General features: G+C 39.8%; 3 protein-coding genes across 9 annotated transcripts in view; 1 reads left to right on the top strand and 2 right to left on the bottom strand.

Annotated features, from left to right (window-relative positions):
- LOC135072551 (transcriptional coactivator YAP1) overlaps positions 1–14,951 on the top strand; it is a 39,249-nt gene extending 24,298 nt beyond the window's left edge. The window contains exons 2-6 of one of the 4 annotated variants that reach the window (XM_063966517.1): positions 5,692–5,837; positions 9,609–9,749; positions 9,836–9,993; positions 10,953–11,288; positions 12,686–14,951. In XM_063966517.1, the coding sequence (XP_063822587.1) occupies positions 5,692–5,837; positions 9,609–9,749; positions 9,836–9,993; positions 10,953–11,288; positions 12,686–12,781 (877 nt within the window). In that variant the 3' untranslated portion in view covers positions 12,782–14,951. Of the gene's footprint in view, positions 1–5,691; positions 5,838–9,605; positions 9,750–9,835; positions 9,994–10,952; positions 11,289–12,685 lie in introns of all 4 variants that reach the window. The other 3 variants (XM_063966531.1, XM_063966524.1, XM_063966510.1) reach the window with 3 other exon arrangements.
- LOC135072534 (myrosinase 1-like) lies at positions 14,721–20,312 on the bottom strand. Of its 3 annotated transcripts, XM_063966498.1 has the most exons (10): positions 20,201–20,312; positions 19,044–19,135; positions 18,504–18,772; positions 18,009–18,413; positions 17,609–17,911; positions 17,400–17,537; positions 17,222–17,328; positions 16,464–16,599; positions 15,564–15,614; positions 14,721–15,143 (listed from the first exon to the last, which is right to left on the bottom strand). In XM_063966498.1, exons 1-9 carry the CDS (start codon positions 20,242–20,244, stop codon positions 15,600–15,602), a joined length of 1,509 nt encoding a protein of 502 aa, XP_063822568.1. In that variant the 5' UTR covers positions 20,245–20,312; the 3' UTR covers positions 14,721–15,143; positions 15,564–15,599. The 3 variants fall into 3 exon arrangements, with proteins under 3 accessions (XP_063822568.1, XP_063822550.1, XP_063822559.1); XM_063966480.1 differs by lacking the exon at positions 15,564–15,614; XM_063966489.1 differs by lacking the exon at positions 14,721–15,143 and having other exon boundaries at positions 15,517–15,614.
- A 540-nt stretch (positions 20,313–20,852) lies between these two features.
- LOC135075890 (uncharacterized) lies at positions 20,853–22,586 on the bottom strand. 2 transcript variants are annotated; one of them, XM_063970352.1, is made up of 3 exons: positions 22,389–22,586; positions 21,814–22,028; positions 20,853–21,434 (listed from the first exon to the last, which is right to left on the bottom strand). In XM_063970352.1, the coding sequence occupies exons 1-3, from the start codon at positions 22,428–22,430 to the stop codon at positions 21,236–21,238; spliced, it is 456 nt and encodes a 151-aa protein (XP_063826422.1). In that variant the 5' UTR covers positions 22,431–22,586; the 3' UTR covers positions 20,853–21,235. The 2 variants fall into 2 exon arrangements, with proteins under 2 accessions (XP_063826422.1, XP_063826430.1); XM_063970360.1 differs by having other exon boundaries at positions 21,814–22,025.
- Positions 22,587–22,680: the final 94 nt, after the last annotated feature.

The following is a 22,680-nucleotide window of genomic DNA, read 5'->3' as shown; positions in this document are numbered from 1 at the left end:
ACATTATGTATACTGACGAATAGTTATCCATCAAATCTTAGACGTTGTGGCTCTACATTTTTATAATAGTGCCAAACTAGGCCAATAATAAATGCGAACCATCTTCAAATAAAGAACATTATTATTATGTTCTATGTATGTATATGTTAGGTGCTACTTAAATTAAACTGATTTATCTCTGTTATTATTGATGATAATACCATCTCTTTATTACCACTTATTTGTGTTAACATTTTTATTTATTCCTACAGTTATCTTCATGTACATCACATGCAAAGTACAATACACGTGTTATTAAGTGGGTTTAAACACTTCCCCTTGAGGGCTTTACATAAATGGTTTTGTTGTCATTTGTATGTCGACTTGAACGCATTACATATGTATTTTCCACGATACTACATGCCCATTGACCGATATCACCCTGGCAGTTCTACTAACCACATTATTTATTTCCTCAAACGTTTATCCTTTTCTCTGTTAATACATACGTACGTACTCGTATTACCATCAGATATTAATCACGAAAATTAATCGAGTTACACCTAAAATATGCGTGCGTACTCGTATACAGGATATATTTTTCCAAACTGGCCAGCTTTTACCGGAGTTTTGACCTGGTATTAATTTGATTTTGTAAGTGTTATTTTGCCAAACATCTACGCCTGACGCTGTGACTTTTTTATACTGCCCCCAACTTTTAAGATTTTCTATGAATACCATTATGTTTGTATTATGTTCTCATAGTAAGCGCACATAATTCTTAATGAGAATAAAATAAAGATCTTAAACTTAATGAAAATAAAGATCTTAAACCATTGTTTTTGAAAAAACGTTTTTTCGTACCATAGCAATCAAGTAGAGATACTCGTTTCAAGTAAAACAAAGACGAGAGTTTGTCTAGGCGCGCGCGCAGGTGTACTCCCATTGTGGACGGCACACTTCGGCTAACGGTACTCGCTGTTTATGTTGCTGCTACTTAGCCATCTCTCAGTTTACGGAATATTTGCATTTCAATATAAATATACCATAAGTGCACTGTAGTGTAAATTGCCTAGCTGAAGTAGTCAAAATCGAAGTTTAATGTGGTAATGGAAGCGAAGTATGGCTGTGCGTGCAGCGATAATTTTTACAAGATTATTTAAAACGAATCTAAATTAATTCGATAGGAACAATCGAGAACTAATTCCTGAAAATTCCTGTAATATTGAGATGGTCAGTTTCCCCTGGATCAATAACTTTTTCGTAGGTTTTATTTGAAGGGTAGTTTCTGCTGTTAATGAAACCTTTGTATGAGTATACAAAATAACTTAGCAACTTTACTTCTAGATCTTACTTTATGTATTATAATAAAGATAATCTAGTTATACGGTTTCCTACGCAAATTACTTTTCCTCCATGACTGCAACATAACCGCGCAATCAGCGGCGTTACGTAATCGAACTCGGAGAGCAAATAAAGCTGCTTTATTTTGAGGTTGCAGTTGTTGTTCATTGTTGTCTGCGGTACTTACTTGCAGTAAAAGCGGGGAAATTACGCACACTCGAGGATGTGCGTCCGACGTGACGCGCGTCCGCCCTGCTCGCCATCTTCGGAGCGTGCCCGCTGCAGATTGTACTCGATTTAACTAGCTAATTGACTTGTTTATCTCAATCCACCAAACGGCCCATAATATACGATATGAGATTGCAACCGGCTATGATATCAACGGTTTACGTTCCATTATGCACCGGGCGCCGACGAGGGACGCAACCGCGGGGGAACGATCGCAAATTGTTTCAGGTCGTCAGTCAAGTTATAGCTCAAATAAACACTGCCCGACTAACTGTAACGTAAAGTGAGTGTCGCAGATATGTTATGTATTGGCAGCTGAATGGGATTTGGGTGTTGCTACTCAACCATCATAGTTATTTTAATGTTTATGTTACGTCGACAGACGCGGTGCCAACTTTATTTTCCGTTTAATTGAAACACGAGGCATTTCACCGAATTCGTCATATTGTGCCCGCGATTTAGTTTACGAGCCTTACTTTGTTGCGGCGAGGGTTTATGCGCTTTTGAGTGGTCGTCGACAGAGAAAAACGGTATTTTGCACCGTTTATGGATTAAATTAATCGTGAGCCGTTTGTACGCGTCTCTAATTAGTTACACTGTCACAGCGACAGGCGAATAAAATTCAGACGTGATATAAAACAAAAGGTTTATCTGTCTGTATCGGACGGGTTGAAAGCTTTGTCGCTACAATATGTCATTCTGAAGGTCCTTTCGATCTCGAGCTTTGGGACCGGCCGCTGCGCGCGAGTTGTGTAAGTGTGGAAGGCCTTCACGCCAGAGAAATGGTCTCTGTTCTCAGTTATCGTTGACATCGTGCGATTGTTCGTTACGACCTATTTAAATTCTAATTTCGCGAGGCTTGCACGCTTATGTCATGTCGTATGCCAGTCCACTTGTTGTGTTATTAAAACAAATTACTTACCAACTTGCTTTCGTTAACTGACGCCAGTGTGTCATCTGTTTGTAACATGTAATGATTTACGTAAGTTTCATTAGTGTTGGAGGATGACGTGATCTAAAGCACGAATTTGAATGGAAATGCGATCTTTTCCTTTTAGGTAAGTAGGTACTAATGTAGGCCTATGTGCTACCTTAGATACATATTGGTCGGGGTATTGATTTTATCATAGGCCCTATCTTATACCATAGTATATCTACGTAGATATATGGTAGAGTAGATACTCACGTGAGTATCTACTCTAATACATTTCGATTCTTAGTTCTTCGAATCTTGACTAATTTCATCATGATAGACTAAACATCTAGTAAAAGATAAATTTGTTTCAAATCTCGTGTTATTTATTTACTGATGCAAGACTGCGTCAAATTGGAATGCATTTTGCGAAATTAATAAATGCATAACATAAAAAACTCTGTATAAATAATGGTATTAGAGCGATGACTAAATGACACCCAGGTGTTCCTTACAGTTGCCAATTTTAATGGTAAGATTCTGAGAACTACCAATTACGTGTTTCGCTTACGGGGTGTGAGTAAATAGTGTGATTGTGTACAAACACGATGCTCCCGCGCCGGTGTACTGCAATCACTGCGCGGTTTACACAACACGACTTTTGTCGTTTCAGTCTGTCATGTCAACCGATTTAAGTCGCACAAAAACAATTTCAGTGTTATAGAAAAGCCAACTCATTAGAATGTATCCGATATTGCATGTAGAGTCATAAAATCACATTCATGCCAAAAACTATTCAGCGTAGGCAGATTTTTTAACCTAAACGCTGTTTCAGTTACATGTCTCGTTGTAAACTTTGTATGATCAGCAATTTTCAGCATTTGGGAATTCCCATGCCATGATGAAAGTTACCAACAAGTAACAATTATCTTTGAAGTTCACTTGATACCCTATCATATCATGTTATTAACACATAAGCCGTGCTAAATCAGCTCGTGTAAATCCCGCATTATAACAGTTCGGCCGGTGTTATGCAACCGGAGCCATCCGCGCCCCACGCAGCCTGTAATTGAACACCTCTTCGATGCACCTCTCCCCCCGCGCTACCTCCGCTGCAAACCTCTGAAGTGTTGCCATTTTATCTATATTCATTATAGCTGTTTCTCGTGGCTTTGCCCGCCTTAATTCATTCTGTCATCATTTTTCAGGTTACACTCGCAAATAATGTGGCTTTCTGTAAAGAATTTTCAAAATCGGTTCAGATTCAGAGATTACCTCCTACAACCTCACAAACTTTACCTCTTTATATTATTATTATAGCTAGAGAAACATTAATGTTGTTTTCATGTTAAGAAAATCTGTGAAAATTATTTCAGTTAAAACTTCCTGTTACTCTCCGAGTGTCATGAGTTCCCGAGGGATTCGCTTTTGATTTTTATTTATATGAACCTGCTTAAGGTACAGGTCAGTGTCATCTATGTGTTCCATTAAGTTTCAGCAGCAACCTTTCATTTTCTTTCACAGTGATCAGCGACTCTACATTCTACATGAAAATGCATATTTTCAAAATGATCAATTTTCTTCAAAGTTCCGTTTCTGTTTAATTTACTATATGTTATTTGAAACTTGGCAATCGTTTTCTAAGTATGTTTGTCGGTGTACCTTCTAGTATTCTTAGAAAAACAAATTGCAATTTTACAATTTCATGTAAACAACTAAACATGCACGTGACTCCACGTGAAGTCCGTTTGAAAATGAAACGTAACTAAGTGTAGGTACATTTTATTAATGTTATTTATTCAGTAAGCTGCTTTCAATGCGTAGAAGAAGATGAATTATGAAACCACTTGCAGTCGTAGGTACAGAAACATGATTGGCAGATCTCTACATTTGACGGCGTTGGCTTAAACCCTAGTAATAAATAAGGCTCATTTTAAAATAGTTTATAAGTTTGGAGAATGTTAATTATAGCAAGCGCTAGTCGTTGTTAACTAACTATATGCCCATATTTGCATTCACCTAAAGCTGAGAGGCAAGTTTTGTGCGCTCTCTTACCCTATTTAGCAATTTAATTAGGACTGCATGCACGGCTCGTAAAAAGAAACGAATGCAGCACGCGACCACAACTGCTGCAACGCCTTGGTGGTCTAAAATTATAACCAGCTGCATTGACCGCTAAAGGTTAACGCAGAGGGAAGTAATAATGAATTAGGCGTCGATAAGCGCACGCGCAGGTGCCCGGCACAGGTGGTGGCGTGACACCGCCAACAGCTGATACCAGCCCAAGTTCATTACCGCTCCGCGCAAATCGATCCGTCGTGGTAGCGCCCCCACCCACTTTCGAATGCAACACTTTCTTATCTTACCGTCTGTGAATGTTCGATTTGCACTGCCGGAACACGTCGCTTTTTATTACATACATCTTTCGCACACATTCGGATGCTCCTTAACTACTCTCTACGCAACAGCTGTTCCGATAATATGAACCAATTTGGACGTTTAGGTTACCTTTTCAAGAGCAGACACGCACGCTCTAATTTTGAACAATATCCTGCGTACTACTCTACTGATAACGTAAGCGCCGATTACTCATGCTTTATTTACTGAGGCAATAATCATAGTGCGTGTGGCGTCGTACCGAACAGAAATTCGATAAGTGTTCTGGGATTGTAAGTATTAGCAAATAGCCTTTAGAATCCTAAAAGGGGACGTCGCGCCGGCGCGCCGTTCGCCTTGTGACGAACTGACGACTGCCTACTTTCAGCAAAGAAAGTAAAAGAGCCATTCATCATGCCGTAGCAGCGGCTATTCAGTGGGTCGCACACGCCGTGTCCGGTTTGCCTACAAATTGGTCACATCGACCGCTAAGTGGGAAGATTCGGCTCACACGCGGCCAACGGTGCTAACAACTTTATAATGCCATCTTCTCTTAGAATTAATGTCCCGTCGGAGTTGATGAAAGCGTTACAAAATGTGCGATTTTTAATTTTGTGATTTCTTACATTTTATATTTAATTTTGCTGTATGTACTAAAAGTAGTTTTCTATTTTTTATCTTGCTAACTTTCATGTAAATTATTTATAGAATCACTAAAATAAGTAGCTACATTTTTCATGCTGTCATTAGATTTAAAAGTATCTGACTCTATCTTTAGGATTACGAGTGACCATTATTACTAAGTTTCTTGATCTCTTGCCCGTCTAACAGCAACATTTCTTTACTTCCAGTCACATAACAAAGACGACGACGTGGGACGACCCGCGCAAGACCTTGGCAGCACAGTCGGTGGCCAGCAGCGTGCAGCACCAGAGCGCAGAGACGCTGCTGCCGCAGCCCGCCAGCGCGCCCGCCATCACACCCGCAGCCACCCCAGGTTATTGACTGATTACATACTAACTAGATGATACCTTTTTTATGCATAATAAGGCATGTATTTGACCACAATCGCACCTGATGTTAAGTGGGATGCAGTCTAGGTACAAATCTGCCCTGTAAGTGCCTATTCACTCTCGGCCGGATTACCTATAGTCTTCGGGAAAGACAGCAGCAGGCAGCGAATTCCTGTCCCTAGCTGTGCCTACTCGCTTCTGCCGACGGCTTCACCCGTCATTTCAACCGAATTGCTTCCACTGTTGGACTAAACCACGGATTTCCATGACGACCGGTCCTCTGCCCGCATCCAGGTGCTTAACGCGACCTTCACCAGGTTGGTCCACTAAGTGGGCATCTCCGTATCTCACCCAAATTTTCATGCGTTCTGTCGCATGTATGGTAATGCCCTCTCAAGTTCGATCTCTCAAATCTAAGTATCAAAACTTTTTCAAATCTATTTGCTAAAACGGATACCTATAATTGACAAGGTTTAAACAGCTGAAACACTATGATTACTTACTTTCCTTCGTAACCTTATACTGAAGCGGTCCTTTTCAGTCTAAACTATGATGATGTGGTAGTTTCTTGCCATTATTTGTAATTGCTTGTAGGTACATCAAACCGGGGGGCTTCCCTATTCATATCGGATAATAGTAGTTTGTTAGTGATAATCGTATTATACAGATTGAGGTACGATAACACTTAACTTGATAGAGTCCTTTTGTTGGTCGGTTCAATCCATGAATTGATATTTATTTAATTTAGTCGGATTTGGGTACATTGGTAGCCATCCTTAGCAATTTTATCAATAGAAAGTAGTCCCATCACTCTTTTTTTTTTGATCGGGGTTTTGATTCGGTCGTTCATTTTCACTAAAATAATTTACAATTTGTAATGACTATCCTGAACGAAAGAAATATTCCCTGAAAGATAGCGTGAGAAATGAATCCATGATAGGAATAGAGATTTATTTAATCGTAATCAGTGGTTACATTTGCACCTACACTTGCTCCATCTTTAATTTGACTCTACAAAACCTGCGTAGAACTATCCGTGTTGTTCTAAGCGCACTGCCCTTGTCAATTTGCCAAAACAATTAATATTCCTAGATGTTGAAGTCTTATAGAGATTAGTGATCGGAGTTTCAAAGTGAAGCCAGAAAGCCCGGGATCTATCTTTTGGATCCTATTAGTTTGTCACACGGTGAAATAGAACATTATTGATTAGAAATAAATAATCCATTTCAATTTGTTGTTATAAGCAAGTAAGTGTGTAGGAAAATTTAAGAAAATCTAATATGGTCCGTTTATTTACTCTCTTTTTATACATTTTGTACAAATCCAACTGATCTAGACAAGCTAGATTTTCATTGTGTTTAAAAATGAAGTCATCTTGTTTGTAACTAAATAATTACAAATTACAAAGAACTCATAATTTTAAATAGTAATACCTCCTGTCTCACCTTGGGTTTTCCATTTTATCAGCTGCAGCAAGATGATGTCACTTTTGTTTCGAAGTTGGTAACAAAAATATTTTAATAATCATTAGTATATTTCGTACTTAAATATAAACATGTAGAGTGTAGAATCTGCATATTATGTATTGATCGTTTAATAAGATATCTTACAGAATAATAACAATTTCAGAAGCAGGGAAGTAGGTATTTGATATTTTTGACCATGCATTATTATGTAAAAATACAGATAACAGGATAGTATCATCATTATTTCGATGATAATAACATCGATCAACGTGGAAAGCATTAGGGGAGGCCTATGTTCAGCAGTGGACGTCCTATGGCTGAAATGATGATGATGATGATGAACATATCGCCATAAGTTTTTTTTATTTTAAATAGAAATAGGTAATCTACTCTACTCTAGTAAACCGACATTATTTACATAGATGAGTTGTATTTTTAGTTTTTAAGAATTACACAAAATATTAAATTAAACGAATAGATCGCAATCTCTACCATCATTCTAAAAGACGTCCAAATGAAACAGGGAGTGGCCGTTTTCGTCGTTATATTACTATCCCGTTCACGTGATCTAATTGGCCACAGAGCCGAGTTTAAAATTATCATGGAACTGAAATAAAAACAAGTAAATAACCCGAATTCTAAAACTGATTTTATGACGGGAATTAACGCGTTGTTTCCGTCGGTCGATGCGAGACGAGCGTTGAAAGGTGTTCGGAAAATACATTGGTGTCTCGGCGCCGGGAGCGCGGCCCTGGCTCCGGCTTTCAGCGGTGCCTTGCGACACATCCGCCGGCCACTGCCATTTTCCTGACCACTTTTTGTCACATCCCAATAAACAAACATTCATCATCTAAAAATTCCGCCGCTTCTCTAAACTAGCCACACGTACTCTAGTATATGAGTGTAGTTATGACGAATTCGCTTTCAGCTGACACGTTGATTCCAAGGCGTTGGGTCACGTGTCTTTGCACCTATTTGAGCATTCCTACTGATAGTTTACTTCGGTACGTGCCCTAGTCACGTACTTGACGTTGACGTTGTTTTAAACAAGTGACTAGCTCCTCCGCCTTATCATGAGAGAGGGAGAGACATCTAAGTAGATCAGCCCCCCTAGACAAAACGCACTTTTTGATCGAATCGAAAATCGAATCCGTCAAATTCCATACAAAAAAGGGGCTTTTCGACCACTTTTCGACTGGTTTGCGATTATAATGGCATTTTGTCTAGACCCAACATTTTGTAACAAAACAAATAAATTGTGTTTTCGTAGCACATTCTTCCGTAATCTGATGACACGGGCTATCTTTTGTGTTATCTTTTCAAGTGAAATTGCTTTCTTATTACGTCCGCCATGCTCAAAATATCTACCTCGTAACTGCTTCTACAGTGCAGCACTTTTGTTTAGTTATGAGTGAGATACGGTTGGGGTTTACATGTCTTATAAAAAATCATAATCAAAACATTGAAGTTCAAATACATATGATTTATTTTCCTCGTTTCTAGTTAGTTTTGTGTTAAGTTGTAGTATTTTTGAATAATTTTATCAGCAATATAAAGCTTGTCAAAGAGATAGTGTGAAGTAGCGTGTGTTGTGTGTACTTAGTAGGTAAACGAATTATTAAGTAACGTAATAATAACGCAGTGCTTAGTCGCCGGACCGCTGTTGAGTAATGGCGCTGTAAATAATGTTTAATTATACTTGCACCGGCGCATCGTGCAGTCGCCAATAAGGAGGTTATCTTGATGAAATGCTGCTGTCTCTACATTTTGCTGAGATTTTAGTTGGCCCTTGATTTTAAATACTTTGTACCGCTATTTTGTATTTAATTAACTACTTTTGGTTATTTTCTACTACTACTATCTAATTTTCACGAAAACGTACTATTTAAATAAGATAAATAGGTACTTATGTAGTATTTACTAGTCACCTAGTTCCACGTGGAGCATAATGAATGGATGACAAATGATTCTATAACGGGCAGTTTTGCACCTATGTGCTTTAATCAGCAGCTATTTATGAATGATTGGAAAGTTGGCAGCAGTTGCATCGGTGGTACAGGGTGAGGTGTCCGCGCGACATCCGCGGCGTGATTCACACGCGCGCGGGGCGAGCGTCTGGCGCCGTTGTTTTCTTGGAACAAGCTCACGCCGACCTTCCCTCTATCCACCTGATTTCCAATCACGTGCGCGAGCTTCGCAACTCATGTCTTTATTGGCTTCCAACCAACCGCCTTTACCACTCAAATAACTTAAAACTACTAACGGTATCCCTCTCTTTGATTACAGCAGCGAAGAGTACAAGTAGTAACACGACGACAGATCCACTAGGGCCGCTACCAGAAGGTTGGGAGCAGGCGACGACACCAGAAGGTGAAACCTATTTTATAAACCATGCCGCCCGAACAACGTCTTGGTTCGACCCTAGAATACGTAAGTTAGCTTCGATATTCCCTGACGTTGCTTTCATGTTAGTGGTGCAATTGTTATTTTGATTGATGTTTTGCTTTTGTTTCCAGCACAACACTTACAACGCACACCGGCGGCGAACGCCGGCGCGGCGGGCGGCGGCTGGGCCAACGCCTCGCTCCAGGCCTGCCAGCAGAAAATACGCCTCCAGTCGCTTCAGCTCGAGCGAGATCGTCTTAAGCAGCGCCAGCAGGAGATCCGACTCCAGGTAATGAACGGACATCTATATCTATAAAAGCGAAAGGTCACTGACTCATTCACTCATGTCCCCTCGATCGGGCCTACTAGAGTGAGCCCGCCGTAGGCTGGACTTTGGTCCAACACCGCGGTGGGCAACCCTCTAGTTGGGTTCGCCACTGATCGGGCGCCTTATGCGCTCGATACGGCCCGATCGCGAACGTCGGTCTGCGACCGACGCGGACAAGCCTTCGCGAAGCCCACACTCGGCCTCGTCGGCACGCGCACCGACGATCGCCAAACGGCTAGAGTACCTTCTGTACTCGCCACTCTGCCCGGTGAAGCTGGAAAAGCTCCTCAAGCTACCAGCGCGCGTCCCTTCAAAAAAAAAAAACATTCACTCATTCATCAAGAAATCTCAGAAACTACAAGTGCTAGGGGTCTCGCATTGGAGTTCCTTTTAGGACGTAGGTGCTCACTAAGACGGGATTTTGAAAAATTCAACTCCTAAGGGAGAAACAACGGGAAAATCGCGTACCTACGAAGTCGCGGGCGACCGCTAAGTAGTATCTAATAAATCAACGTGCGACCTCCGAGTCTACTAGTGAACGTTAGAATCCCTTCAGTTGAACTAAAACCTTGGCTACGCGCCAGCGCAGAGTCGGGTCAGTGGGCCAGAAGTTTCGGTGTCCCGAAAACGTCTTCAACTTAAAGGCCGGCAACGCACCTGTAATGCCCCTGGGTCTGCGGGTGTCTATGGGCGACGGTAATCACTTGACACAAGAGAGAGATGGAGGGAGATCGTGCGGAGAGTTGTATCCGCCTCTACAACCGATGTGAACAACGCCTCAACGTGACCACGACCGCTCTGCCAAGAGCGTAACGAATAAGAAGAAGAATCACTTACCACCCGTGACCGGTGACCCGTCTGCTCGTTTGCCTCCTGTCACATAAAAAAAAAGTGTCTAAAGAAGCATTTTCCGTTTCCAGCAAGAGCTGATGGCGCGGCAGTCGTCGTCGATCATGTCTTCGCTAGCCAGCAGCGCGGGCGCGGCCGCGAGCACGGAGCTGTCGCTGGACCCGTTCCTGTCGGGGCTGTCGGAGCACCAGCGGCAGGAGTCGGCCGACAGCGGGCTGGGCATGGCAGTGCCGCGCGTGGGCGAGGGAGACGGGCTGTTCTCCATCCCGCACACGCCCGAAGACTTCCTGGCGGGCATGGACGACCGCATGGACTGCAGCAGCGAGGCCGGCGCCAACATGGACTCCGCCGACATGGCTATCGGCGACAACCTCGACTCTACAGACGACCTGGTACCTTCTTTGCAGGTAACTTCGCTTGCTGCTTTGCTAGATCAATTAATTGAAAGTATATCGAAAATTATAAAACGTACAAGTGCTTCTCAAAGTTTTAAATATATTGATAAAAGCACTTAGGCAATAATATGGTAGGTACCAGTGTGTATCATGATACCGCCAGTTAACTGAAATACCTCTTGTAACAGCTCTGAGAGAAAGTTGTTTCTCTATAATCTTTATGTAAAAATAAATACCTACACGTATTAACTACGTCAAACACTTTTTGAAATCAACTGATTGTGAATCAATAAATATTACAATTATTTTTTTATTATTTGACAATGAACTTTCATGATATTATTTAATTCGATATGAATGGTGTCATCTTTTCTATTCACCTGTTTTTTGAATGTATTGTAGAGGAAACTGTTCCCAAAAATAATGGTCACCTATCATTCTACTGTCCATGATTCACAATTTTGAGTAGGTCGTTAAAATGCAGTAGATTCGATGTAGGCAAATATATCTTTCATTTATATTGAATCGTAACAAAAGCCGATGTGCTTACTAATTTATGCTTAAGAAGCTGTGTTGTGTTTACCTACTAATGTAAATTAATCGCTGGTCCATTCTCGTAAATGAATAAGTATAATGGGAAATCCTCTTTCTGTTTAGATATACAATATTGTTTGTTTTCCTCAATAAACTTGCCGTTATGACACGCACAAATAATAATAATGACTCATTCATGGTCCCATGGAAAAAAATTGATACAAAAATGAATCGAATTGACGTCGCTAACTGATAGTTTATTGAATGCTAAAGTTGTATTTTCCTCAACTCAAATGAGGCTAATAATATAAATGGATTACTTGCATGTAACCATTAAATGCGCGATTTTCTATTTTTCAACATGTTTGCACATTGAACAAGTAAAAAAGTCTCACTTTTTTAACTTAACTGACTGCAGTTAGTTACTAACAATCAATAAAACAAATCATAATGAGACTAGAGCTAATGGACTGGCAATTTTGTACATTACCTACTTAATATAAATAGATTGAACTGTGACCGCAACAGTTTTTAATTAGTAATCAAAGGTAGACTTAGTCATAATTACTTGAATTAAGTAGGATATAGAAAGTGAAGTTAATATTACTTGGCTTAATTGGTTGGTAAACAATATTGGCAAATTCTATTGATTTAAACTATTCATTCGTGTTCTCGTAATCTAAGGGCTCTTTCAAATAAGACGTTTTGAGCAGGTGTCAGTCGTGCTTTTGCAAGACTGCAGTTCCAATGCAGCGTCATATTTTCCGTGTGCAATCCTGCAAACGTCCGACTTGAAACATTTTATTTGGAAGGGCAATTAGGAGCATAGGAGCTCCGTGAGCGTTGTTTTTAAAGGATTTCTCATTTGTTTCCAGCTGAACGAGTTTACAAACGACATTCTGCTGGACGACGTGCAGTCGCTGATCAACTCGACCCCGAGCAAGCCGGACAACGTGCTGACCTGGCTGTAGGCCTTACAAACATTCAAATTAGATCATATCGTTAATTTAGCGTACTTACCGCTTCATACGTCCACCGCCACGAATGTCGGTGACCGGTAAAGGTGTACATTTCACTAAAATGACAATAGTGCAACGTGTGTCTGAACTGACGTGATTTTTATGTCTGACGAGTGACTGTAGAGGTATCGGCACCGTTACGACGGCCTCGTGTCTAGCACCACTTATTATTCAGAATTCGTTTTGTCCTCTCTGCATTTATTCGAATGAGACACAAACACGGAATTCTGGGTGATGAGTGTCATTTTCCATTCTGATATTTAACCGTGTGTCCGAAACTGAAGTATCTTTTTGTTCTAATTCGTGGAGATGTAGGTATTTACACTGTATCATTTAAACGGGCATTGAGTTTTACGGCAGACGGTGATGTAATGTATCCAAAAAGTTTACATTGACTAGAATTAGAAGCCTTTTGTATGATTTGCGCTGCGTGCCAGCGAGGGATGACAGGCCCGCGTAGGGCGTGACCGCGACTCTGGTCGCGAGTCGGACGGCCCGGCCGGGCCCGTTGCAACCTTTCTTTCATAACCGAAAGAAGCTGTGTTGCAACACTAATTCAATTCTTAAGTTAGGTTTCCCATATTCTTTCTCCCTAAGACTATCGGAAATCCTATTATTTCATGCGTATTTAAACTAGACATAATGTTGGCTGAATATAAATACTAATTAATGTATTATCAATAAATTTAAGATTGTGATAACATCTTGACATAACAGTGCCTTATTGTGCCTTTATAAAAATTATTTATTGTGTTTTGTAATTTAGATAAATGTTAAAATATTTCTACACTACTATTGTCGAACATTTGATATATTAATTTGATATAACTGTAAAACTACTTATGTAAACTTGTAGTTATGTGTTTGTCGACTTACACCGTCCTTGTGTATTTTTGGAGATTATGATAGATGTTAAGTTTTATCGTTAATCGTGAAGTAGTTAATTATGTTGGCAACTATTACTGTGGTTATTGTAATGTTAAATGATTGGCCGAAGTAATCTGCGCCCGCTGCGCAAGAGCGCGGGAGCGGCGCGAGACATTTCGCCGCGATGTGACATGACTTAGATGATTCTAACGAAGCTTCGGAAAGTCAATAAGTAGGTAAATTTTTGATTATTTTTTGGTATGTTTAGGGGTTGCGCGGGAGACGTGTCGACTACTGTAGGGTGCGGACGGCGACGGGTAGGCCTGTGCAATATGGATCCGACGTCCAATTTGGTGCCAACTTAGATAGGATCAAATATATTTTCATTATTTACCGTCGCCTAGAATACTTCCTTTATCTTATCGACTCAATGAATCCATCATCCGTATCTTGACAAACGTCAGATCTTCTCAAAATTACTTTTTAGCCCACCTAGTCTTTAGATTTCGTTATTATGAGTGTGATGATTCAGCTAGCTTGATTATTTACAATTCGAAATTAGGCCTTATGAAATGCTACATAGAAAACTTTGCCATATTAGTAAAATACTTTATTCTTATAAGACTTAATGTAATCTTCAGTTATGATATAGATAGCAAGTGTAAGCATCTGTGTAACTACTGTAATTAGAGGTAACGGTGCTGGGTTGATGATACATTTTATTTTGTATTCTGTAGATCCATTTGTTGTACTTTATATTGTATCGTGTAATTCTTTGTACTCCGTAAGTGGAAGCTTCTCATATTGTTCGGGTTATTATTCTCTCGCTCCCTTCCCCTTGTGTCCGAAGCTCGGTGGAGCGAAGGAGCCACCGACGCCCGCTACTCGTGGCCGGCGACGCCGATGTCGCGCCACTACAGTCTGTCCGTCGCTGCGGCGACACTCGAGAAACATTCCAGTCGCTTACAGTCGCCGGCGCGCGCGCCGCGCCTCGCTTACGAAGAATAATATTCGGAACAATATATCAAGTGTAAAATATCGTTTATTTCTTAAGTATAGCCTTTATATTACAAACATATCTTTCAGTCTGATAGCAGATGCAAGTTTTCTCTGTAGTGTAATGTATTACGTGTATCAATGTCATAACAATGAAATTCATAAAAATGTTAAGAGTAATGAATTAATTTACTTTAATTTCATTGTAAATAATTTGATATTCATAAATGAATGAAATAAATATTTGTTTTAATACCTATTATTAATTTTAATTCATTCCCATTTTAGTCATATTTAAGTGGTAGTTACGAGAAATCAGTAAAAAAGATTTTCTTGTGGATACTTATTTTAATATCGTTCCTATTCATAAAGCTAAAGATATGCCTATTCTGATACTTCAGCAACACTTCCAAAATCCAATTATGATGATTTACAGCTCAGTATGGACGCTCTGTAGATGAAAACATATATTTCGATAATATTTTTGTACGTGCGCTTACGCATCGATATTATTATGTCATTACATTACCTATTAACTATTCGTAAATTATCAAGTACAGCATTTATAAATTGACAGCATATTATGTAAGATGTAATTAGGTATACAATTTTTTAACCTACACTCAACATGCACGGTTCTAGCAGATGACAGTTAAAAGTACCATCTACTTACTTAGCTACATATTAATATGAAGTCTGCCATAATAATATACTACGTATGTACCTTTCTTTATATGTTAGCTAAACATTAATAGATATAGCTACTTATTTTAAAGGGTTAAAATGTTCTTTCAATGCGAGATAAAAGTAAAAACACATGCACATTAAATATTTACATTTTATTAAAATTAAATTTACATGCATTACGCACTTTGGTATTAGTAAAGCTAAAGCATCCACTCGCAACTTATGAACGCCTCACCTGTAAGCATACAAAAACCACCTTAAGCATAAAACTTGCTTTATTTTTTCAACTCTCTCGCAAGTTTAGCAGAACTAAATTTTAGCCCGTAATAACTGATTCACCTCATAGGCTATGTGGAGACTATTAATATCCATCCATCCTTCCTTTATTAAGTCCCATGGAGATAGCGAATCTGGACGTAAACTTTCCAAAGAAACTGTAGAGTTCGTGCTTTGTAAGCACAATCTCCCATTTTTTTTCATCTAGTCGCTGCACGTTCCTTGAATTAGTCGATGCGTCGAGCAGATAGGCTTCAACCACACCAATGACTGCAGATCGCCATCGCCGGCGCGATCATAGGCCAAGGACAGGTCACGCGACCTGTCCTTGGTCGTCCGTTGGTGTGACTGAAGCATTAAGCTCGATTCACACATATCAGTGAAGCCACAGTTCCGTCACAGTGTCCGCTCAGTTCAGTATCAGTGCTACAGTGTTGCGTCAGTTAAATATTTTGAATATTTTAAAATGTCAGAGAGCTGTTTCAATATTCTTGTTCAGAAACTATGAATTAAGTTATTTTGTTTTTGATGCCGCGGCGGCGTCCGTGATCCGACAAAAAATATCGTCGTCAACGAATACGTCCGTGATTGCCGGTGTCGGCACTGACACTGAGAGCACTGTGTCGTCACTGACACTGACATTCCGCGTTCATAGAAACTGTATGAAATAATATTTCGCACTGTGCCGGTATTGAGCCTGAACTGTGACTTCACTGATATGTGTGAATCGGCCTTTAGGCATTAACTACAGGCACTGTAAAGTATGTTGACTACCACCACCTATTATTACTTATGTATGAGTGCTTACAGCGGGGTCTTTGAAGATCTCGTCCTGAGGCAGCTCGCGGGTGGCGATGAGCTTCTTGAAGTACTCTACCGAGAGTTTGGGAGTGCGCGGCCTCGCGGGGTCCGTGATGTCCACGTAGTAGAAGCCGAATCTCTCGCTGGAAGTATTATTTATTGTTTTTTATTTATTTCACATCATTAACTCGCGGTAACAATTGATTTCTATTGTGTCTAGATTATCTGGTACCATCGGCAACAGCGTTAACTATGCATTGCCTGTCATGTCGTCTCGTTCTATCGCAAAGAATCACCATTTGATGAGAGCGAGAGCAAAAACGGAAATGGATAGTTAACAGTGTGGCCGTGTGTACCTGAAGGGCTACAGAGATTTCTTCCAGCCGACTAGGGTATTAAAGTACGAAAAGTACCTAATTGTAAATACGCATTGAACTCGTAGTACGGAATTTCTCAGCCAGCAAGACTTTTTTTATTTAGACTATTGATTAATTTGGTGGGTAGTTCACCAATCCTTCTTTATAAGCTGTCAAAATGTAATTTTCCTTGTCTTAGTATTCATTTCAAAGTGATTTTATAAAATATTATAAATTATAAATGGGGATAAATCTAGTGGATTTTTAGTAAAAATCCACTAGATTTATCCCCATTTATAATTTATAATTCTGTAAAAAATTTTTACAGAACTTGTGCCTCGGAATTGATTGGTTAATGGTATCACATGATTCATGTAAGTATTACTTATGTAATATATTGTCTACTTACGAAAATCCAGCTCTCCATTCGAAGTTATCCATCAGAGTCCAAGCGGTGTAGCCGAGGACCTTAACGCCATCATCGTAGATAACGTTCAAAATCTCTCCCAAGTAATCCTACAAAACAACAAAGCGATTAATTTCGCGTTTTGATTAGATAAATATATCTTTTAAATCACATGACTTACGTTGAAGTAAGCGATTCGGCCGTAGTCTTCCAAAGTTCCGGGTTGGTCTGAGAAACCGTTCTCGGTGATGTAGATCGGTGGGTCGTTGTAGGTGCTCTTACACCAGCGCAGCAAGTTGGCGAAACCAGTAGGAACCACCTATGAACACACCAGGATATGGACAAATGTTTGAAACCAACTCCCAACAAACAGGTTGATAGAAGTCTTACCCTGAGCCATTCCGAAGCAGAATCTCCACCAACTTCCATAGTAGTAACAGCTCCAATGTCCTTCAACCACGACGGAGACTTGGCGGTAGGATCCACACCTGGACCGGTCACCAAGAACGTGGTGTAGTGATTGATGCCAAGGAAGTCAGAAGTACCCTTGATCCTTTGTAGCCAGTAATCATCGAACTGCTCCAGGCGAGACTTGGGAAGACCCTCAGCTGCACTTTGCTGGGCTACATTTTCTACCATTGCTGCAGGGTATCCTCCTTCAGCAGTGAAGATAGGGTGTGCGAACCAACCGAACTGAATCAAAAAGGAATATAACAGTAAAGTGAACGTTTCAATGAGAGAATAAATGAACAACACCTTATTAGTCAATTCAATAGCATGCAAAAACTACCTTGAACTGGTTTGCAACTTCAGCCAAAGCAACTTGCTCAGCGTTATTGGGGTCAGCAGGTTCGTACCAGATAGAATTAATAGAGATCATGATTCTGCCGTTTTGTACTGATCTGTAAGTTTCGTTGTATAAATGGTACGCCTCAGCGTGAGCCTTCAAAAGGTTGTCACTGCACAAGTAGTTGCCAACACCGTGGCTGTCGATGGCTGGCGCTTTCTTAATGTCGCCGTATGCATCCTCGCAAATTTCGTAAGGCTCATTGAATGTGATCCAAGACTTGATCCTGTCACCGAATTCCCGGAAACAAAGATCAGAGTAGTCGCGGAAATAGTCAATCATTTTAGGATTGGCCCATCCTCCAAGATCTTGAAGAGTTTGAGGTAAGTCCCAGTGGAACAGTGTAACCTAAAATAAAGAGAGAAGTGGTTTAATGTTATGAAAGTAGGTATTTTACATTATACATTGTATTCTGAAATTAATTTGCTCGGCCTTTACCAGTGGTTCGATGTTCTTCGCGGCGAGGGCATCGAGCAGGTCGTTGTAGTATCGGATACCGTCAGGGTTGACGTAGTCTACACGACCAGTGGGCAAGATGCGGGCCCAAGAGAAAGAAAACCGGTAGAAGTCTACACCGATGTAAGCCAGCTCGTCGACATCCTCCTGGTATCTGTTGTACGAGTCGCAAGCAATGTCTCCGTTGGTCCCATCAGCGATCAGCTCGGGACGAGTGTGAGTAAGGCGATCCCATACATTTTCAGACTTTCCTGGAATACATCGCAATAGATTATGCCTTTAAAACAAATAAGTTATTTATCATAACGAAACGGAACTCCAACAAGTGTCTGACTAATCTAAGTCACGAGGATACCTCTCATCAAACATAGACCACTTATATCTAGTACGCATCTACTACACGGGTGGGCACATAGGTACATCTTATTAGATAAAGCCATGCCTATCAATAGTCAATACTGACATTTATAATCCTCCTCGAAACAAGATAAGAAATGTTATTTTTATTGTGTAAGAACTCACCGCTGACATTCCATGCACCTTCGATTTGGTGAGCAGCAGTCGCTATCCCAAAAGTAAAGCCTTCAGGGAACTTGGTGTACCCTGCAAGGCATCTGTAAAAAAAAGTGTCATGAAATATTTTTGTTTAAAAAATATGCTACGAGTTACAAGTTGCTACGAACTACAGGACTACGACTACGATGTCGTAGTTTCTACAGGGATTCTCGTAGCATATCCCAGGACGTTTGTTTTAAAAGTTTTGCGTGGTTCTATATAATAAATAATAGTGATAAAAACCTAATAACTTACTATCTATTTTGTTATGATACCTAGTTAAATTGAGGAATATAATTTATTTTTATCAATATATTTAATAATAAGAATCATATTACTTGAACTTAGCCCTCTCCTGATTGTGTATGTTATAAAATGACGCATTTTGAACTTAGGCAATTATAGATGTTTGTTTAAATTGTTAAGCTTTAAAAGTAGGTACATACCTAAATAATAAAAGAATAATTTCTGAGTATCAAAATAAGTTTCACGAGAAATGAAAAAAATATGATTATTTTGGTTGGCAGAGAATGCTATCCGGCATTAAGTCCGCCACAGTGTACTTGTATGTATGTGCAAGTTTTAAATAAAAATATTTTTTTTCAATGGGATGAAACAGTATTTCTAAACATATTTTTACCACCAACTAGCAAACTACCAGTAATATGAGGCTATGACACAGGCATAATAGTGTTTATAAAAAAATGGGTGCACTGTATGACTGACTAATTACTAACAAACAATAGGTGATTCTGGCTGTATAAATGTAGACATGATTAAAATATTGATCAAAAGCGTCATTTTAATACATGTACGAGTATTTGTCGTCCAGAGTCGATATCATGCAATTGGTAAGTTCCAGTAACGTCCCGTTTGCATACAAATATTGATAACTGTAACATAATAACAAACAATAAATAGTTATAGGTGTCAAAGTTGAGTTGAGTAATTTAACTATAACAGTTCGGTTGAATACCTAAATTATGCCAATCACAGGTCGACAGCTCAAGTTCACCTACGAAGCATTGACCGATAAAACTTAACCTCATGCTTTTTATTGGTCAACGGACCATACGGCCTTGCTGAGGATGTTGGGAGTTGTTCTTGTAAACAAAGGTACTCACGTGTGGCAGAGAGCAAGCAGTCCGATAAGCGTCCAACTCGCCATGTTGAGAGTGACGTCCCGCTGAGCCGCGATTCCTTGGCGCACTGCCGGTCCGCAGCAACGACACACCTTTTTACTGAACTAACGGTATCTCAAGAGGCATCACCATTGAATTTCTCACCTTACAGATAAAGTCAAAATAAGATAATTCGATAACACCCGCGAGTTACTTATGTAATTGTAACTTTTTGAGAATTTTAACTCGCGGATAAGTCAATGTTCAAGTAGTGTTTGTTGGTCCATGAAGATAAAACAGTCAATCATAGTGATATAGCTAAAGTAAAAGTCATCGCATAGTTAGATATTTTTATGATGAGAAGCATTGACTACGAGGTAAATTGGGTTTTTAGGTACAAAACTATTTCAGAAATATTTTAAATAATAAACAGTTTTCATTAAAATAGGATATTTTGTTTGAAAATTGAAAACTAAACAAAAATTAAGGAAAAATTATAATTATATTTTTTCCTTAATTTACGGCTCGATACGGGCTCGACCTTACAAAGGCTTCGATGCCATTGATAGCACAATAGTTTGCATTGACAACGGATTAAGGAAGGATGACTTGACCAAAAAAGGAAAGAACATTAACTACCCAATTATCATTTTAATTAAATTTAAAATCTAAAAATTAATTCAGATAATTTACCGCTCAACTCATAAACATAACCTACTTAGGATTGACGGCTTTTCTGAATAGTATTCAAAATTATTCAGTAGATATCATTCTCCCGTTGTGTAAGTCGCATGGACGGCACAAGGGCTTGCTTATCGTAATACCTACTCGACTTCTTGTTTAAAATAAGACAAGTGTTTGTATCTCCCGAGGTTTATTATCTATAGTTCAAGTTTCACCATTTTCCTGAATGGAACCGGCCCTGTCAGCACCTCACGCAGTTGCAGTTTCAACACCCTTCAAGTCCAAAAAGGACGTAAATGTGGTCTCTACAGAAAACTTATTTAAAAACACCTGTCTGATAAAATTTCGTAGAGCTTAGGTTTCGTCAAGTAGTCCCTGCATGACGCACAAATAGTCCACGGAGGTGGCGAGCGAGTGAGCGAGCAGGATGCCTCTGGTCAGCACCTCCCGGACCTTCCACACGTCGTGCAAGTTGCACGGGCGGAAGAACACGGCAAGTGCTCGCCGCATGATGCTCGTGGGAAGAAACCGCCATGGTTGGTCGAGGCGCCAGCTGAAATTGTACGATTCCATGTAAGAAGATGGAATGAAGTTGTGCGTGTAGACAGAGGCGGCTTTGCCCATGGTGCAGGGTGTATGATGCACACGGGTGCACGGTCCCATGGGGGCGCAGCACCCTCACTAGAGATTACTAAAGGTTAATGATTGCTCACGGGCGCTACATGGGCTAGAGACGGGTCCCGTACTTACGTAGTGGCGAAGGTCCATTTAACGAAGTACGTTTTAGCGAAAAACATTCATGGTGGTACGCTGAAGCGAAAGGCTACTGAAGCAAAACACACGCGACCGAAAAAGTAATTTGAATTCTGTACTTTCGATGACAGTCTCTGCGTGTAGACGTTAAAGATATTTATTGATTTACTCCTCCTTACCTCAAATATAGCCCCTCATATGTAAAGTAAGTCATCACTAAGATGAACACCGGGTAAATAAGGGGCATAATGACGAGCAGACACAGAAGCATAGTTCCAATGAGTTTGAGGAAGGTGGGAAAAGGCGCGCCATATCGCCATAGAGAGTGTACATCGTTGGCGAACTCGCGCGCAAGCACTCGCAGCCGACCCAGTCGCGACGCCGAGCGTAGCTGCTAGAGAGATAATACTTTACACACAATTCCATCAAATATTCGTGACATTTTCGATAAATTCATAATATACACAAATAAATTAATGTATAGTTTTCCTTCGCGAGCTTCATGGCAGGCATTATCTATCCGTTAACCATTGCTGGTGAAGTTTTATAGGCGTTCAAGACTTAAAAACAATTGTAGCTATAAAGTACCCAGTAGAAGGGGGTAAAATGGAACTTTTAGATGTCCATTAATCTGAGATTTGTAGTAAGTAGATCCTATCTAATCACACAATATTATAAGTAGGCTGCAATGACAGTTTCCTTAACTTGCAAAGTGTTTATAAATTATTACATTTTAACAAAACTGCACTCTTACTTGAACCATAAAAACTTTGTTAGCCCGGCGATATGGTTTCATACTGGGCCCAGTTTTGGCTTTGGTATTTTGGGTCACTAATATTATTCCCAAACTTCATACTTTTGCATTGTAATTTATAACAGATGATCTAATTTTATATTTTTTCTATTTTTTATTCATTTTGTAACATTGCACTATAAACTCATACGTTTTGTCATCTTTGGACATCTTATTGACATTGACACGGACATAATCATAGATTAATAAAACCATAGTTAATTATTTTTATCATTATCAACTTTAAAATTAT

Source organism: Ostrinia nubilalis, chromosome 1 (assembly GCF_963855985.1).
Source record: "Ostrinia nubilalis chromosome 1, ilOstNubi1.1, whole genome shotgun sequence".
NCBI classification, from domain to species: Eukaryota; Metazoa; Arthropoda; class Insecta; order Lepidoptera; family Crambidae; genus Ostrinia; species Ostrinia nubilalis.
Note: the sequence above shows the minus strand (reverse complement) of the source record. Positions and strands in the feature narration are given on the sequence as shown.

Excerpts from the sequence above, each read along its gene's own strand:
- LOC135072534 (XM_063966480.1), bottom strand. The coding sequence starts at position 20,244 with ATGGCGAGTTGGACGCTTATCGGACTGCTTGCTCTCTGCCACAC. Across the intron at positions 19,136-20,200 it reads CTGCTTGCTCTCTGCCACAC|ATGCCTTGCAGGGTACACCA; the intron begins GTGAGTACCTTT and ends TTTTTTTTACAG. Across the intron at positions 16,600-17,221 it reads GAATGGAGAGCTGGATTTTC|CGAGAGATTCGGCTTCTACT; the intron begins GTAAGTAGACAA and ends TAATACTTCCAG.
- LOC135075890 (XM_063970352.1), bottom strand. The coding sequence starts at position 22,430 with ATGAAACCATATCGCCGGGCTAACAAAGTTTTTATGGTTCAA. Across the intron at positions 22,029-22,388 it reads ACAAAGTTTTTATGGTTCAA|CAGCTACGCTCGGCGTCGCG; the intron begins GTAAGAGTGCAG and ends TTATCTCTCTAG. Across the intron at positions 21,435-21,813 it reads TATGAGGGGCTATATTTGAG|CTGGCGCCTCGACCAACCAT; the intron begins GTAAGGAGGAGT and ends GTACAATTTCAG.